Genomic DNA, 17364 nt, shown 5'->3' on the forward strand with positions numbered 1-17364 from the left:
AGTAATTTCTGTGTTGTGAAGTGGCCTTTCTTCTCTATTGGGTGAAACAGGGGTGAGCAATGAGAGACGTTTTCTCTTTATCTCTGATATTCAAAGCGTTCCATTAAAACAAAATGGGTTGCCTGTTCAAAAAGCATGAACATGAGGCTCACAGGGATTATAACTCCAACAAGGATAATAAATAAATACGGTATTCCAAACTTTCACTCTGACATATAAAAATGTTTTCACACAGAGACTTTCAGATAAGCAGCTCTTCTCACAGCAAGTCCTCCTAACACGGCGTACTCATTTGGAGCTGTTGTCTCCCTTTCACTTAGACAAAAGAAAACTTCCACTCTCTGGTTTCTATGGAAACTCCACATAGGATCACTTTTTGGCTATTTATGGGTCTTTGACAGTGCAGGGAGTCTTATGAAAGAAAGACTTTAAGAATCCAGCCAGTGTCCATTTCTGGGAGAGGGTGCAGTGATGAGGCCCATGGTGGTGGTAAAGTTAATGGGCTATCACTTCCAAGTGATAGTTAAACATTTTGGTAAATACTCTTTATCTGCTTTCTTGTCGAAAATTGTATTAGATCACTACGTCTCTTATCACTAGGGATGAAAAAAAGACATGTCAATGTATTAAAATAGTAATTCAGGTAAAATACTGAGCTGAAAAGCTAGTTGCCAGCAGCTTTTAGTTTAAGAGTTTGTAAGTTGATGTTTTCACCTGGTTATTGTAATAAAAATGGCGAAAACCACCAGCACCATCTCTGGCTGTGTGTGGGAGATCCCGGTGCCATGGTCTAATGCACGGACCGGCAAGTGGAGATGGAGCTAGTAAAGCTGGCTGCAAGTACCTCCTATTCTCGCCAAACATCGTCGTCACGATGAAGGACTCTAAAGACTTCTATTCTGGTAAATGTTGAGCCAGACTGGATTTTTGACATTTGATAACCTTGAGTTTTTTTTGTTGGACCACACTCCATTGCAGTGTTAATTTCGTTGACGAAAACTATGACGAAAAATATTCGTCAACGCCCTTTTTCCCATGACTAAGACTAGACGAAGACGTGACGAAAACGGATCTTTGAAAATAAAAACTATGACTAAATCTATTTCAACTTTCGTTGACGAGACGAGACGAAAATGTTGGTGGTTGACTGAGTCACAATATTTTTTTAAACATCAGCGTATCACGCCGTCATGAAGTACCCGGAGCGGAGAGTGTGTGTGTATGTGCGCGCTCCAAGATGGCGCCACACACCGGTCCCGGGGCTCCGCCCCTGCTCACTCGCTCAGAAACACAGTGGGATCAGAGCTCGTTCACGTGCAGCAGCCGGTCACTGACTGACTGACTACTTCTTATCATTGGAAACAGTGAAAACACAGAGTTTCTCTGGTCTCAGCTGCTCAGAGATCGGCGCAGCAGCTTCTTGATCAGAGCAGAGGCTGCAGTTGGTTTGTACCGAGCTGCAGTTTCTGTGTCCGCGTCCAGTCAGACCTGCTCTCGCTTTTTGTTTTAACATTTCGCCAACTAAAATATATGAGCCTGCAGCTATATGTTTTTATTTATTTCAAAATAGGGTACTTCTTATTTCATACATTTCCAACAAATATGGGGAGGTCTCAAATATCCCTACATAGTTCTGTGTATCATTTATTTCAAAGTAGGTCTACACTTGCCTGTGTATTTCTTCTCCTCTTTATAAGCATTTGGTGTTTCCCTTTGTTGTAACAGGTAAAAACAGCAATACAATGTCAACAGTTTTCTTTATTGTCCCTATATGATTTCATAAATGCCACAAACTATAGTTAAGCATAGTATAACTTTGTATAAAACTTGATTAGCCAGACAAATTTTATTTGGGGGAAGAGGGGGCAAAATGGCTCTTTTGATAGTAAAGGTTGCCGACCCCTGCTATAGACCTAAAGGGATATCTAATGAACAACCTAAGTACTGCAAGCTAGACTAGTATGCAGTTGTAGACACAACACATGGGTTCCCTGGGCCTGAGAAGGGAAGAGAAGGAGTTTGATGTGGCTATTAAATGTGACTTAAACTAGACTAAAATGTAATTTAGTTTTCGTCGACGAAAACTAGACTAAAACTAAGAAGGATAAAAATGACTAAATGTGACTAAAACTAATATGCATTTTCGTCCAAAGACTAAGACTAAATCAAAAAAAGCTGCCAAGATTAACACTGCTCCACTGAGCAAGCTCCTCAGAGCTAAACAGAAACAAGCAGAATTTGTTTCTGAATATAAAAATAACAGTGATTAAGAATACTCAGCGTAGTAGAATTATTTATTGAGACTGTGTTTTGGAAGGAATGAAAGAGGCAATAAGCCAGTCAAGATTTTCAAGAGCTTAACTGTATTATAAAAATCACTGTGTTTGTTTGTTTTCCTCACTACACATCGAATGATGTCCCACACATTAGTCTACAGGCACCCAACACTCAGTCTGGAGGCCAGATGGAAGCTTGGATCACATGTGAGAAGAACAGGAAGTTTTCAAAATCCCTCGCAACTGTCCTCCTCGTTTTCCTGGGTCAGTGAAGGCCTCTCTCAGTCAGCCTTATATGTATAAATACTGTGAGAGACAATCTGGTCCCCAGCGTGCCAGTTACAAAACACATCTCAGGAGTAACCACTCACTGACCTCAACAATCTACAGTTTTACTGCCAGTTCCTGACCTTTACTGTAGCCCGGGGTCTCATATGAATCCGGGTGCTAGCCTATGATCAAAGCCATCCATCTCAATGTTGGGGTACTAGCCCCATAAGGCTGCCATGTGCAAAACCAGGAACTACGTGGGGATTTCTGTCTTATGGTGGTAGGGTCTATACAAACAATGAAGACATTTCTGTGCCGAGCACAGCATAAGCTGTAGATTAGTCAATAATAGAGAAGTCATTTCAGCAGGATGGGAGTATGGATTTGTGGGGGGAGCAAATGCACACACTGTACACCTCACACATGCTGTTTTCATGAAGCACTTGTGGATTTTGGGTGTATTGGTTGGCTCTACTGTGAAAAATTAAATTACACTGAAGCACTTGAGCGTGAATTGGCACACATCTATGTGTAGGCTTCTGTGCCGGCATTCTTTACCTGGCTGGCCTCAGATGAGGGGTAAAAGCTGATGCTGGGTGGCCCCTGTATCTCTCAGTCTGCTTGTCTGACCAGAAACCTCAAAGGACAGAACTCTTTAACTCTGTGCCAGTTCATACACTGGGTTTAACAATAGCTCTCACAGGAACCCACTTGCATTTCAAAGCAGACTGAGAGAGCAAGGAAAGAACACTGCTCAAAAAAATTAAGGGAACACTTTATCGTCATAGTATAACACCAAGTCAGTTAAACTTCAGGAATATCGATTTGTCCATTTAGGATGCACAAGCGCAAAAAGCAGGACACACCCCAAAAAGTGATTGGTTTTGCATGTAGTGGCCACAGGATATTGTTCTCTCCTTATCCTTCCTACTGGTAGCATGAGGAAGTACCTGCAGCCGAATCAGGTGGCAAAGGTAGTCCAGCTCCTCCAGGATGGCACATCCATACGTGCGGTCGCAAGAAGGTAAGCACAGTCTGAAGAGCATGGAGGAGATACCAGGAGACTGAGTGTTACAAGAGGAGATCTGGACAAGGTCGTAGAAGGGCATCAACCCAGCAGCAGGACCAGTATCTGGTCCTTTGTGTGAGGAGGAACAAGAGGAGCACTGCCAGAGCCCAACAAAATGACCTCAAGCAAGCTACTGGTGTGTTGGTTTCTAACCAAACTGTCAGAAACAGACTCCATGAGGGTGGCATGAGGGCCCGACATCCTCTAGTGGGACCTATGTTCACAGCGCAGCACCGTGCAGCTCGATTGGTATTGGTCATAGAACAGCAGAATTGGCAGGTTCGCCACTGGCGTCCTGTTTCCTTTACAGATGAGAGCAGGTTCACACTGAGCATATGCGACAGGCGTGAAAGAGTCTGGAGACGCCATGGTGAACGTTATGCTGCCTGAATAATCATCCAGCATGACTGGTTTGGCGGTGGGTCACTGATGGTCTGGGGAGTCATATCCTTGGAGGGCCGTGCAAACCTCCACGGCATAGCCAACCTTACCCTGACTGCTGTTAGTGACCGGGCTCAAACCCTCAGAGCGATTGTCAGACCTTACACTGGTACAGTTGGCCCTGGGTTCCACCTGTTGCAGGGCAATGCCAGGCCTCATGTGGCCAGAGTGTGTAGGCAGTTCCTGGATGATGAAAGCATGAATGCAATTGACTGGCCCAACCATTCTCCTGACCTAAATCCAATTGAGCACCTATGGGAGGTTACGTATTTTGACACCAGCCAAGTACCATCACAGATTGTCCAAAAGCTCACTGGTGCCCTGATCAGGTCTGGTAGAAGATCCCACCAGAACACCAACCGCCTACTCATCAGGAGCATGCCCAGACATTGTTGGGAGTGCATACAGACACATGGAGGCCATTATTAATTGCCGTGATGAATTTCACGCAAGTTGGATCAGTCTGAGGTTTTCAGTTCGATTTTCACATGCAGAAATAATTTATCAGTGCAATGCTATTCTTATTTCCCTAATTCTGCAAGTCCTTGTCTACACTACTGCAGATACTTTTTGAAAGGATATTTTCTGCCTAGTTTTTAAAAAAGATCTCTGTCCTAACAACATAGGTATTACAAAATATCTCAATCCAGACAAGAACACAAAAGTCTATGGCAACAATCGCAACGTTGGTTCTGTCGAATGCTCATTACCCAACAGTGGGCATGCATGAAAGAGGTGTGTCATCATTGTTTCCCAAATGCAGTTTTACATGTACACATGGAAACACAGAAACCAAAGTTTTTTGGAAAGCATTTCTAAAAATCTGTATCAGTGACTTTGTTTTGTAAAATATCTGCAATAATGTGAACAGGGCAATAAATAAACAATTTTGTTTGGTGGACTTAAAATGCTTAATAGACAACATTAAGAAATCAGTCCAACAAATACGAAATAAATGAGCATGGTGTTTATTTGGTATTTATTTAGTTTAATGTGTAACACTTTTTGAATATCAAAACCTCTGATCCTGTTGAGAAATAATTCAAAAATAAACCAGAGATAAGTTGATTTAGACTTTTACAGTTGCATTGAAAAAGAAAAGTTTTCATGTGACGAAAACACCTCCCTATAACCAACAGAGTATTTAGGTAAAAAGCATGGTTTCAATCTGTGATAAAACTATAAAATCTTATCTAATAGATATTTAACAACATGGATTAGCACTGAGAGGTGTTGCACCGAGGAAGTTAGCTTGTATCTAAACTACAGAAGGATTAGTTCACAAATGTCACAGTATCTGCGTATTCAGTAGCAGTCAATATGAGCTGAATACTAAGCATTTCCTCACATTACTCTCCACTGTGCTGGTGAAAGCGTGCAGTGTCTGTGCCCTTTTGTTTCTTTTCGTCTTTCAGGGTGAGCCACCTGCTCTGCTCTACATAGGCTGACTTCAATTTACTCAGGGTGTTGCAAGTTAATGGTAAATCTGACAAGAAAGTGGACATTAGCTACTCAGTATAAACTTTAATAAAACTTAAGATATAACTGCTGTCTACCAGTTATCTATGTTCAATATCTGACTGTTTCTCACATGCTTATGCTTATCTTTCAATTGTCCAGTGTTGCATGTCAGAGTAGTGGGCTACTGACGATAATTTGCTTACATTGGCTTTTTTATACTCCTCTACAGTGGACAAACAAAGCCAGGATATTGACACAGTAATGGCAAAGGGCCAGGGCACAAACACTGCATCTGTTCTCCCTGACTCAAGACGCAGCACAGCACTGGCCATTTTTCCCTCTCTTTAGAACGTGTGTGAGTGTGTTTGTTCATTCCGTCCTCTATTAGACCCAGATGTAACATGTAGCTGCTGACTTTCCTTCACCTCAACTCATTGCTAGGTGAGGCATCACATACTGTAGTGACAGTGTCAAGGGGGCAAATCTGAGAAACTGAGTTTTGGGCCTTCATTAGTTTCTTGGTCCTCAAGACTAGAGACATTTGACAAGCAGATAATTCTGCTGGCACACATTTGCACTACAAAATATCCAAGGCTGCTGTGTTAACTTGGCCCACAGTAATACCATTACACACTGGGTAGAAAGGAGACAGAGGCTAGTGCCTCTAAAACTAATCAGGATGTCCATGTATATGAAAGCTAATAGGCCTCTCCTCAACATGAACAGCATGAAAATCAAACCTTTCTACTACAGGAGACAGGCAGATTGCTTCAAACATGCTGCCGATTTCAACTCAGGTCTGCTGTCTTAGGTCTGTTTGTGTACTACTACTACACACCAGTTTTTGTAGGCGTGTATCGAATAATGTACCCTCATGGATCTAAAATTAGTCGGTGACTCATTAAAGCAAACATTGCCCTGGATTTGTCAGGCCAAACCCTCAGAGGCCAAGGTCTGTGTGTGTGTCAAACAACTCAAAGTACATTTACCTCTATTCAGAACAGTTGGTTTGGATAGGAAGTGTGAATAGAAACTTCTAGTCAGCATTTGTGGTAGGATGTGAGCACAGAAAACCCCCAACTCCATGAGACCCAAGTCTTTGTCAGGGCTCTCTCCATTCATATCCACCTCAATAATTAATCAAGCACTGTCAAGACCAGAGACCCCACACATGTGGCATAACTGAGAACGCAGGCGTTTAGAAACCATGTTTTTCAAGATTTTGGCATTTACTTGCAAAATAATAGATATTCATTTTCTTACCAATGGAAAAAGAGACTCAAGTGGTAAAGCAACAGCTTGTTTGAGCTAAAAGGAATTCATCAATTATTAGCAGAGGAATAATCTGCAACATTTCAATAATTTCATTAATAAGAACTATACTGTACAAAGCAGATATACAAAAAAACATATTCACTTCAATTTACAGTAAGCAACACAATCATCGCCTCTTCATTCTTTGGGCTCAGTAGCGGATACCCAGCGCATTCTCAGAGCTTGGACAAAGACGTCACTCAGGGGACAAATGCAGATTAACTGCACCTCTGGGCCTCAAAGAAAAACAGGAAACTTTTAAGCACATGGCAGCGCAACAAATACACACGGATTACAGAAGAAACACTACAAATCTGATGAAAACATTTGATAAAATCAGTTTTCCCTCATCTCAGGATACGATCTGGGACCACACATCTCTCTCACTTAGCAGCAGGGTGAGCCAGAGGCAGCTTAAAGGTGTATCAAAGGCCAGTAATAGCTATATGGTCAGAGGTCAAACAATTGAAAACGAGACTCCCAGCACCTCATGATTCTGCCTAAGGGATGGGAACTGAACACTTAACATGCCAGCAGTCAAATGGCCCATGGATGACCAATCCTGTCCCACCAATCACAACACAGGTTGAGAGGTCAAACTGTTCTGTTAAGGCCAGGCAGGTATTCAGGGCACCTTGGGAATAGGGGAGGGACACAATGGGACAAAGGTCCAACAGCTGACAAAACAGTCAAAGGAATAAATTCCACTGAAAATACTATTACCAAGTTGGTGTCAATGAATAACATCCAAGTCAGTAGTATAGTTGACATAAATGCTTTTATATTACTGGTGTAAAGTGCATTGGTATATGAGAAGAAGCACACACAACGTTGTCTGTTAAACAAACAGTTGGTACACAAAACATTTTTGTGGAACTTGCCACTGGACCACACACATAAAACAAGCAATAAAGACAGGCTTTTGTAGGCCCCCACAGGTGTGATAGCACTGTGGTAAAGAAGGTCATTGCTGCATCCCTTACTATTGTCACGCTGACAGACGTAGCAGGAGATGAGATATGGACGGAAGAGGCAGGGAGGTGTGGGCGACTGGCAAATGTGGCATTTTTGGCTGCTGGACCACCCAGAATTCATACAAATGTTACCACTCCCTTGTTAACAAAACCTACACAATAAGGTTGAATGTAATCATCCATTCACATAGACATGTAGACAGCCCAAAATAGTACAGAAAGTGTTGGCCAGGTGGCTAACAGGTTGTAAGTATATGAATCAAGGCTTGCAACAAGCTACAACTGCTGCAGCGGAGTCTGCCCCGAGGCTTTGAGGTGCAAAGGCACGTCACTACACATAAGATTATCACCTGATGTACAAACCTACTTGTGCAGATACAAACCTCAACCATACTTTCAATCAACAAAGTAACCTGTGAGACGACAAATAACATTGGAAGTCTAACTTCCACGAACACACAGAAAGTAAACAAAAATGCGTGTTGATACTTTAAGGAGCTTTCATGGAGATGGTGCATGTGAGCTGGCAAGTGGGACGAGACTAGACAAGCCCAGTGTTTAGAGTATAAACAGTGACCTGCAACCACTCACACACAAACACAAAACAGCCTACTCTGTCTGGAGAAAAAAAAGGTCATAGGAGAAGGAACAAAACAACGTAACATTTTCTTATACGTGTCTGGAAAGTCTTGAAAGCCCAAAAAGACATCAAAAGGCAGACACCCCTCATCAGGGGAGCAATGTTTCACTACAACGAGGAGGCCTTGGCTGCACCATAATCAAAGGATTAGGTCTTGTGAACGTCTCCCCGGGAATTACGTAAACCCATACATGGGGAACAATAATTTCACACAGCATAACAGACAACTTGCGCTGGTTTTCCCAAAACATTGTAAGAAGGGTTAGGAATGTGAGAATTGCAAATAGGTGTGAAAGTGATGAAGAATGTGTTGGGCAGTGCAGTAGTCAAAAAAAAAACTGACTAAAGGTAAGGTTTATTAGATAAATGTGTAAAAATACATAGTGGCAACCAGATGTAGACACTGGTTGTTGTACAAAGTGTTGCATTTCTTCAGAATGAGAGTCAGCAGTCAGAGGAGAATGGGGAACAGTGCCAACTCACTGTCTAATAAACTCTAATCTCATTAGACCTTTAACAGACTCCAGCCTGGATTTAGACAGCCAGGAGGGAGTAAGTACATGGCAGAAATATGGGGAAAATACAGCCTGTGTCTCATAAGAGAAAATTACAGGTGGCTCCAAAATCCCTGACACGCACTGTCCAGAAGGTCACGGCTACTTGTAGACGTCCGTGGGAAATACAGAGGAGGCAAGAGTAAAGTGTGAGCATGTGAGTGAGCAGGAACCAACAGACCAAAGCCCTTTTTGAAAAATTCCCAGTGGAAAGAACCAGGACCAGTTTGCCAGTAAGTGGGCGGCTTGAGGATGTAATGATGGGTTTCTGTCGCGCAGGCAGAGGTCAGCCAGCCGGCCGAGAGGAAAGGCTTCAACAACAATATGATGTCATCAAAGAGGGCCAGTGTGACTCATCAACCTCAGACAAGGGAGTGCACAGGAATTTTAATGAGATACCTCCACATATGGAAGCCATAAACAACATTCTTCTTTTCTAAAGAAATGATTCAACTACAAATGACAGGACAAGGCACCCCATAACTTTATTTTATAAATAACTGAGGAGGAAAAAATAGACACTGAAAAGGTCAATGTTATCTGTTTGTCTAGTGGATTTAAAGATAATGAGAAATAATGACAGGTGTAAGGGGAAGCAAACATGAGGCCTATACAAATAAGAAGCTTCTCATGTTTAAGTGCTCATTAAAAAAGATGAGACAATGACCTAATTACATCCCCAGGAGCGTAGGGGGAAAAAAGTGTCTCATTTCCCATTAACTAAACACTCAAGACAGTCACACGCATACCAACATGCTCACATCTAACAAGTAAAACTCCACCACATTAGCATTATTTACATATTAGGGCTCTAAATGTAATCTTAACTGTGGGGCTAATGTGTAACACCATTAAAACGTAACACTGAAGCTTTTATTACGAAGGCAGAAATGATCATAAAAGAAGCTCTATTTTAAGTCTGTGGGTGTACAGACTCAACTCTGCAGGGGACCATAATGATAACTGAAGACTTCCACAGAAAGCTCTCTCTAATTCTTCTCGCCTCTCCCTTGTCTGCTCTTGCCCCTGAATTACATGACTCCTGAACCCTGACCTTTGACTTCCAGACAGCTCCAATGGCTTTACTCGCTCTCACACAAACATTTCACTGAGCTATCTGTTCTCAATCTGTGTGAACAAAATACTGTGTTATATGAGTCAACAAAGGGGGCGAGGGGAAGACAAAACATTAATGTAACGCAGCACCATGTAGGTGAGTCATCAAACTGACTGTGAAGGGGCCAGACAACCACAGTGCTAAATTCAAGACGAACCTTTTTATTCCCCTCATCAAAGGGATGCCAGGGCTGAGTGTCAAACAACTGGTGCAACCTCAGAAATAGTAAGAGGAGGGGCAGAAAGCTGACTGTGTGAGATTACTCACTAAACATTTGACCCTTTTGGTCCTGATGACTTCGCTTAACACTCATCAGCTTCTGTTACTGGTAGCCCTCCATACACACACAATCTCTCTTGGCCACTCTACAAGTGTCGTTCAGGCTGCAAGATCAGAGGGAACCCGAAACAGAACCCTGTTGTGCATCTGTCAGGCCAATCTCCCCTCCCATCCATTCTCTGGCCATATAACAACTAGACGTGGAGCTCTGCTCGAACAGGGGACACAGCACCAGAGGAAATGCTTCAAACTTTGAGATACCCCTTTAAAAAAGATAAATAAAAAAAATATTGGAACAGACATGAGAAGTAGGACAATAAAGAAGTGGAACTAAGGGAGTCACCCGGGGGCAGTGAAGCGCTCAGTCCCGGAGAGGCACCAGCCACAGATCAGGCTGGGCAATCAGCAAGAGCTTTGATCTCCACTTTTAATGTTTCACCTGCACAGCCATGTCTTTTCTTGTTCACTGTCATCAGCAGAATGCCTCAGGACCACAGAAGAGACTTGAGAGATGCTATTAGTCTGTAATATGACATCCAACAAAATAGTTGACAATGCAAGCTTCTGAAGGTACTTCTTTGTACAAAACATTATATATTGTGTGCTATCGGAGCATTGTACCCTCCGTGCCACCACCGAGAAACAGTAATCAGCTGGCTTAAAAAAAGAGTGGTGAAATAATTTGTCGGTTTCAAGTGTCCAACATTTTTTTATCACAGACAAGCAGGCTTTTCAGAGTCGGGGGGGAATTCCGCAATGCACAAACAGCTTTGAAATGAGCATGAATCCTCTGAAGTGATAGAATGGCAAATGAGGCGGGTCCCTCAGTAGTGTTTTTAAGCAAGGTCTCTAATCTTCGTACCTGCATGGCTAGGCAGATTCATTATCAGCACTTTGACATTCCAGTGATTCCACATAGGACCTTGACCTTTTCATCTACCCTACCCTCCTCATGTGGAGACCACAAAAGCTCAAAGAGGGGCCTGTGGGTATTCCACTTTTTTTTGTCCCCCTCACATTTTTTGCAGCCTGGTTTTTGTAGTCATGCAATAATACCATTGAGAATATTATCCTAAGCTTGATGCGAGTACATTTATAGCAACAAATGTAAAAAGATATTGCAGGTGTATAATATTATTGACAATGATTTTTCTGGTGTCAATTTTCCTGGAGTGTGCCGCATGTATTTCTATTCCAAATCATGTGGTCATCTCAGAGAAACCAGAATATACACACATAAAGGCTTGAGTTTTTTCACTGAAATGTGGAACCAAGAATTTAATGGGTATGGATTTTCCCATAAAGAAGTGCAAATAATACAGAGAAGATCTGTTTTTTCAAAAAGCACAACACCAAAGCAAAACCATATTTGCTGTCTTCAGCACTTACTTTAGTTTTCTCTACTTACATAAAAAGGGGATCTAATGTGTTATTTTAATGTATCTGTATGCATAAAAGCTTATCCCTTTCTCTTTGTGTCAGGATCTCTTTTAAAACCCCTCAAAGAGTGTGAAAACACAGGCGTAGTCGAAAAATGTCTACATAATACTGTTGATAAACAGGCTCTTAACATTTCACGATTTTCTCCTGCTTCTCCAACTATACAATTCCTCTCAGTACTGCAGACAGAACAACCCTGTAGTCCCACTCTGCATTTCTCACGTACATTCACACACAACTCTACAGCAAGTTCTCAAGTGAAAGAACGATTTTGGCATACAGCATTGTCAGCAGCTAAAAAACAACTGTGAGTCCTTCTACAAGGAAAGGCCCGGCTGCGAACAGTGCAGAGAGCAGAATCATTTGTTGGCTAAACTGCTCTCAATCACTGCCATTACTAATGTTGGGCTGCTGGTCAACTGGCTGGCTTTTGGATCACCATGATAACAGTTGATCCACAGCAAAGATTAGAAGGGCAGTAATGCAACATGCTGCTTTTAATCCACACAGATTTTCGCTGTTTTGTTTCAGCTTGACCCCAACAATGGGAAACACAGATTCATGCTCAGTGATCCATGTGTAGTCACTGTGAGTGTACTTACACGGACAAGGGGGCTCTTCGTCTGAGCTCTCTGGGGTTGTGCTCCTGGAGTCCCCTGGTCCCTGGAGCCCTGGTCTCTGACGTGTGCTCTGGCCACGGCTCCGGATGTACCATTTGTGCAGGCTCCAACCCCTGGACCGGCCCGACGAGGCCTCTGCTTGATGCCATCCAAAAGGCGCACAAGGAGTATGTTGCTGGGGAGTTCATCCACAGCACACTCCACCAATGTCCGGCACTCTGGGCAACGCAGCTCTCCACGTGAGCCTAGAATACCTTGGAGGCATCTTCGGCAGAAGGTGTGCTGACAGGGAAGGACCTTTGCCGTGGCGTCCAGCCGCTCCAGACAAACGGGGCACTCAAGCAAATCCAACAAGACTGACTCGTCCATTCTCTGTGTGTTCTGCCTCGACTTCAGCAGCAAAACATGGTGCAGATAAGGTTGTTGTTTGGAAGCAGGAGCAGCACTGTCACGTCACACCCATACCTCGGCTATGGCCATGGCATCTGCATCAGCTACAAACAAGGGTAAAGACACGGATATTAATCTGTAAATAGGTCATAGTGGGCACACAATAGAGATCACATATGGCAGACACTGAGGAATGATATATTTAAATTTCCACAAACAAAAACTGACCCAATAAGGTCACATTTAATACGACAGCTAACTGATGAGCTAACGACATTTGCAAAACACAAAAACTACTGCCCTGTAGTCTGCCATTATATTACAGAATAGGGGATTGGACGTTACACCTGGTAACTGATTTTAGATCATTGGAACTAAGCACGTCCATAATCGCGACTAAAGACACAAACCTACAGCAGCGATGCAACAGAGAAAGACTGTGATTTATCCATCAAGAGTGAAAACTGAGGGTAATTTACAAAGATGGTAGTCAACAACACACTTCATCGAGTGACGAAATGAGTTTGACAAAAGTCAGATGGTCGCACATTAGAAACGCTGACATCACAGGAAGACGCTTAGATGATAGAACACAAATGTTGCAGGCTTGTACGACAGCAGCGTAACGTTACTCCGGAAAAATGTAAATATTACGTAATACTTAACAGCACGAAAACGTGTAGTAAAACTTTCGTGACATTTTTCTGCCTGACACTCAACGTATTAGCCTTTAACCGGACATGAGTGAAACGAATCTATAAATGCGCATATTAAAGCAAGTTTGTTAGCAACCACCGCTCGCTAGCGAGGAGGCTGCTTCAATGTTATAACCTCATAAGCAACTAACGGGTAGAAGTTTTTTAAAGCGTTCACACTTCACAAAAACATTTCCACAACTTCCTCGGCGTGTTATAAATTATTTGTAAAAGTTGGGAAGTGATTCGCACAGTAAATGTAATTGAGCTTACCTCTTCAAAACCAGGACTCCTCCTCTTGTTGCTCCGTATCTCCCAATGTTTTTGCCTCCCTGCTAACGTTACTAGTTAGCGAGCTACCTGGACTCTTGCTGAGCACTTACCTGGAGGATTCAACTCACAAATACTGTTGTGTAGTCTTTGGACACGCACGACGTGGACTGTAAACACGCGCCTGTCATGTAGTTAAGGGGAAACACAAGTGATAAGCACACAGGCGACACAACGCAACTCCGACCGCAGTGAGCGCCATGCTAGTTACGCTACTTGTGTCCTGCTGGACCGTGCAGCTGGAAACAAGCGGAGAGGGGGAGGGGGTGTGCGCTTCAAGTGCGGCCGGGTGTGTGGGACATTAAATCACTCAGGCACGAATTTAGGAGGTTATTTAGTCGTAACCTTTTTGAAAATGAATAACATAATAGCCCATGAATATTTTTTTGTCATAAAAGAGAAAATATACTCATTATATTTCTTATGATATCACATTTCAGACCGATTGAAGTCGTACTAGAGTGCGCTGGATGCTCAAATTTCCGAGGCGCACCATAAGGCGGCGTCAAAAGGGCGTGACTGTTGTGTGTCGTTTAATGACATGTAATGAAGGATGTGACAGAAACAGCATCTTTCCCCACACTCACAGGGAAATAACTCGTTTTCAGCTCAGATGTCATGTCACCAACAGTCATTTGTAGCTCAATGGAAGCCAGCACTCCTGAGACTACAGTTAAATGCTGCAGTAACTCAAATTACCATAGATATATGTTGTTTGTTTCTGTTGCATCAGCACATAGACGCTCTGACATACTGCTCTGCTGTGTGCACATTACAGACGACAACAAATGGTCCTCTTACACACTTGGATTCTTATCTGTGCAATATGCTGTGGCTACATTTGTACCAGAGAGTGAATAGGGACATCTAGTGGTCTATGTTTTATTCCTGGGACAACAAACTAATACAGGACATACAGGATGAAGATGTTACAGACCTATCTCTCTATCTCCCGATCTCTCTATCTATTTATAATCTCTCTTTATATATATATATATGTCTATCTCTATATCTCTCTACCGATCTCTCTCCATCTTACTCTATATCGATCTTAGTCTATAACCCTCTGTAATTCTCTAACTCTGTATCTTTCTCTATCTCTCTCTCTATATATATATATATTATTTATATGTATGTATAAACCTCTCTGTCTCTATCTCCCTCTCTCTCTCTCTCTCTCTCTCTCTATCCATCCATCCATCCATCCATCCATCCATCCATCCATCCATCCATCCATCCATCCATCCATCCATCCATCCATCCATCCATCCATCCTTCTATCTATCTATCTATCTATCTATCTATCTATCTATCTATCTATCTATCTATCTATCTATCTATCTATCTATCTATCTATCTATCTATCTATCTATCTATCTATCTATCTATCTATCTATCTATCTATCTTTCTATGGGTTATAGGAGTTTGTATGTATTCTTGAGGTCAAATCAAACTGTTGGCCATCATTGGCTGATACAGAAATAGACAACACGTTCACAGGGAGAGGGGAGGAACTTTTCCAAAGGTTCTGCTTTTATTACAGAAATAAATTGGGAGGAGACCTTTGACTCTTAATAACATTCAAACTGAAGGCACTGCAGGCACACAAGTACTGGGGGAGAGGAGAGCGAGTGACACAGTGAGCCAGACAATAAACATCTGATTTATCTCTATCCCATTCAGAGGACACTGCATATTGAGCAAGAGGGAGAGATGAAGGAGAGGAGGAACAGAGCAATAAAGCAAGAGATTTATATGAAGGTAGCGCTCCTCTGTCACATGTGATCCCATGGGAGCTGGCAGGAGCCCTCAGGTCATATTTCCTCACTGAGATGAGGCCGCGCTCCGCCCCTCCACCTCCACTGAGACAATGGCCCCTGGCCTCTTTTTTTCTGCTTGACCCCCATATTTTACAACACACTCAAATCCTGCACATATTCAGACTTTTATTGTCAAAAGTGAACATTATTTAATGTTATTCAGGGAAGCAACAGGAATCGTTTAAAGGTAATATTTTATTTCACAATGACTGCACTTGAGGGCTTAAAATAAGATTAATGCTCTCTCTCTCTCTCACACACACACACACACACTCAGATACCCTCATATGATGTAGGTGGCAGCTGTGTTACTGCCTATAAATGGGAGCGAGGAAAGCAGGGGAAGACATGACAAGACATATGTCCCAATTTCAATGAAGGGATGAACCTAGACAGAAATATATTTCCTGTCTTGCACAGCACATCAATATAAATAGGTGCCCAGAACAAAGAACTGAAATACAGCGAATACCAAAGTAAAATGGGATTTTTAACAAGCAAAGTGTTTTTAAATTGCATGAGTGTAATTTGCAGCATCACAAGTTGACAGCAGAACTACTGTGTATAATTGACTTTTTTAAAGCGATGATGTCTTTATTTGAAATCAAACCCGAAGCTCACTGGCGTACTGCTTAAATCATGGCACTCACATCCTGTAATCTCCACTTGTACTACTTTGATAAGGCTTTCAAATTTACTAAATCAGCCTGAGGCAACAAGCTTTTGAATTTGATTAGGGACCACAGCTGAATGTCAATGAATGCTGCCGGATATCGCAAGAGTGCATATATTTCTCTGTGGGCCGATTTTTCTTTTTTCTCCATTGAGAGCTGGGATCAAGAGGAACACAGGCCTTATAGGGGATTCAAAGTAAGGGTTTAATTAATCTCAAGCATTATGTGAGACAGAGACATCGTGTGGGAGGGCATTAGACTGAAGCAGGGGACATTTTCTGATCCATCTTCTTGTTTTCTGCGTAGCCAAGTGATCATATTAACCAGGATTTACAAACAAATCCCAGACGAGATACGTCACCTCTTGATTATAAAGATGAAATCAAACTGACCAGTTTGTAAAAATGAAGTCAACCAACCGATATTAACAAACCAGACTTGGTTTTACACCACCACTGTAAACTGAGCCAATAATGAGCTTCCCTTATTAAATACTTCAAAGAAACACTTGCTCTAATTATGGTATTTGTCACAATTAGACACTTCTCAACCTCCAAATGCTTCATATTCCTCTTTACAACTAAAATGTGATCACCCCTGAGTTAAAAATGCATAATAATAAAACAGAATTACTGAATCCAAAACGGAGCAACAAACAAATGAAGTGTCGCCATGCAACATGAATACTGAATGATACTTCATTGTTGGGAATAGCATGAAACAGCCTCAAGTCTTTATGGAAGCCCTGAACTGACCAGAACTCATATACTGTCAGGAACTGAGCATGACACTCAAATGGAAAAGTTATTCTAGACACATTGATAAAAATAATATAAATCCCCATAAAACTCTCATTCTGGTCTCTTGGAATGAAATAACCAAAGGATTTAAGCAGAGATGAGAAAAATACCTTTGCATTCATTTAAAAACAATGGAAGTGTTCGATCAGGCTCAGTGTCTCCCCCTTCAGACACTGAGCCTGACTATATGTAGAATTGG

At 42.2% G+C, this 17364-nt stretch overlaps 1 protein-coding gene across 1 annotated transcript in view; it reads right to left on the bottom strand.

Annotated features, from left to right (window-relative positions):
* sh3rf1 (SH3 domain containing ring finger 1) overlaps window positions 1-14083 on the bottom strand; it is a 34198-nt gene extending 20115 nt beyond the window's left edge. The window contains exons 1-2 of the mRNA XM_061077824.1: window positions 13814-14083; window positions 12438-12949 (exon numbers count right to left, since the gene is read on the bottom strand). Of these exons, the coding sequence (XP_060933807.1) occupies window positions 12438-12824 (387 nt within the window). The 5' untranslated portion in view covers window positions 12825-12949; window positions 13814-14083. The remainder of the gene's footprint in view (window positions 1-12437; window positions 12950-13813) is intronic.
* Window positions 14084-17364: the final 3281 nt, after the last annotated feature.

The sequence above is a fragment of the Limanda limanda genome, chromosome 9, assembly GCF_963576545.1.
Source record: "Limanda limanda chromosome 9, fLimLim1.1, whole genome shotgun sequence".
NCBI classification, from domain to species: domain Eukaryota; kingdom Metazoa; phylum Chordata; class Actinopteri; order Pleuronectiformes; family Pleuronectidae; genus Limanda; species Limanda limanda.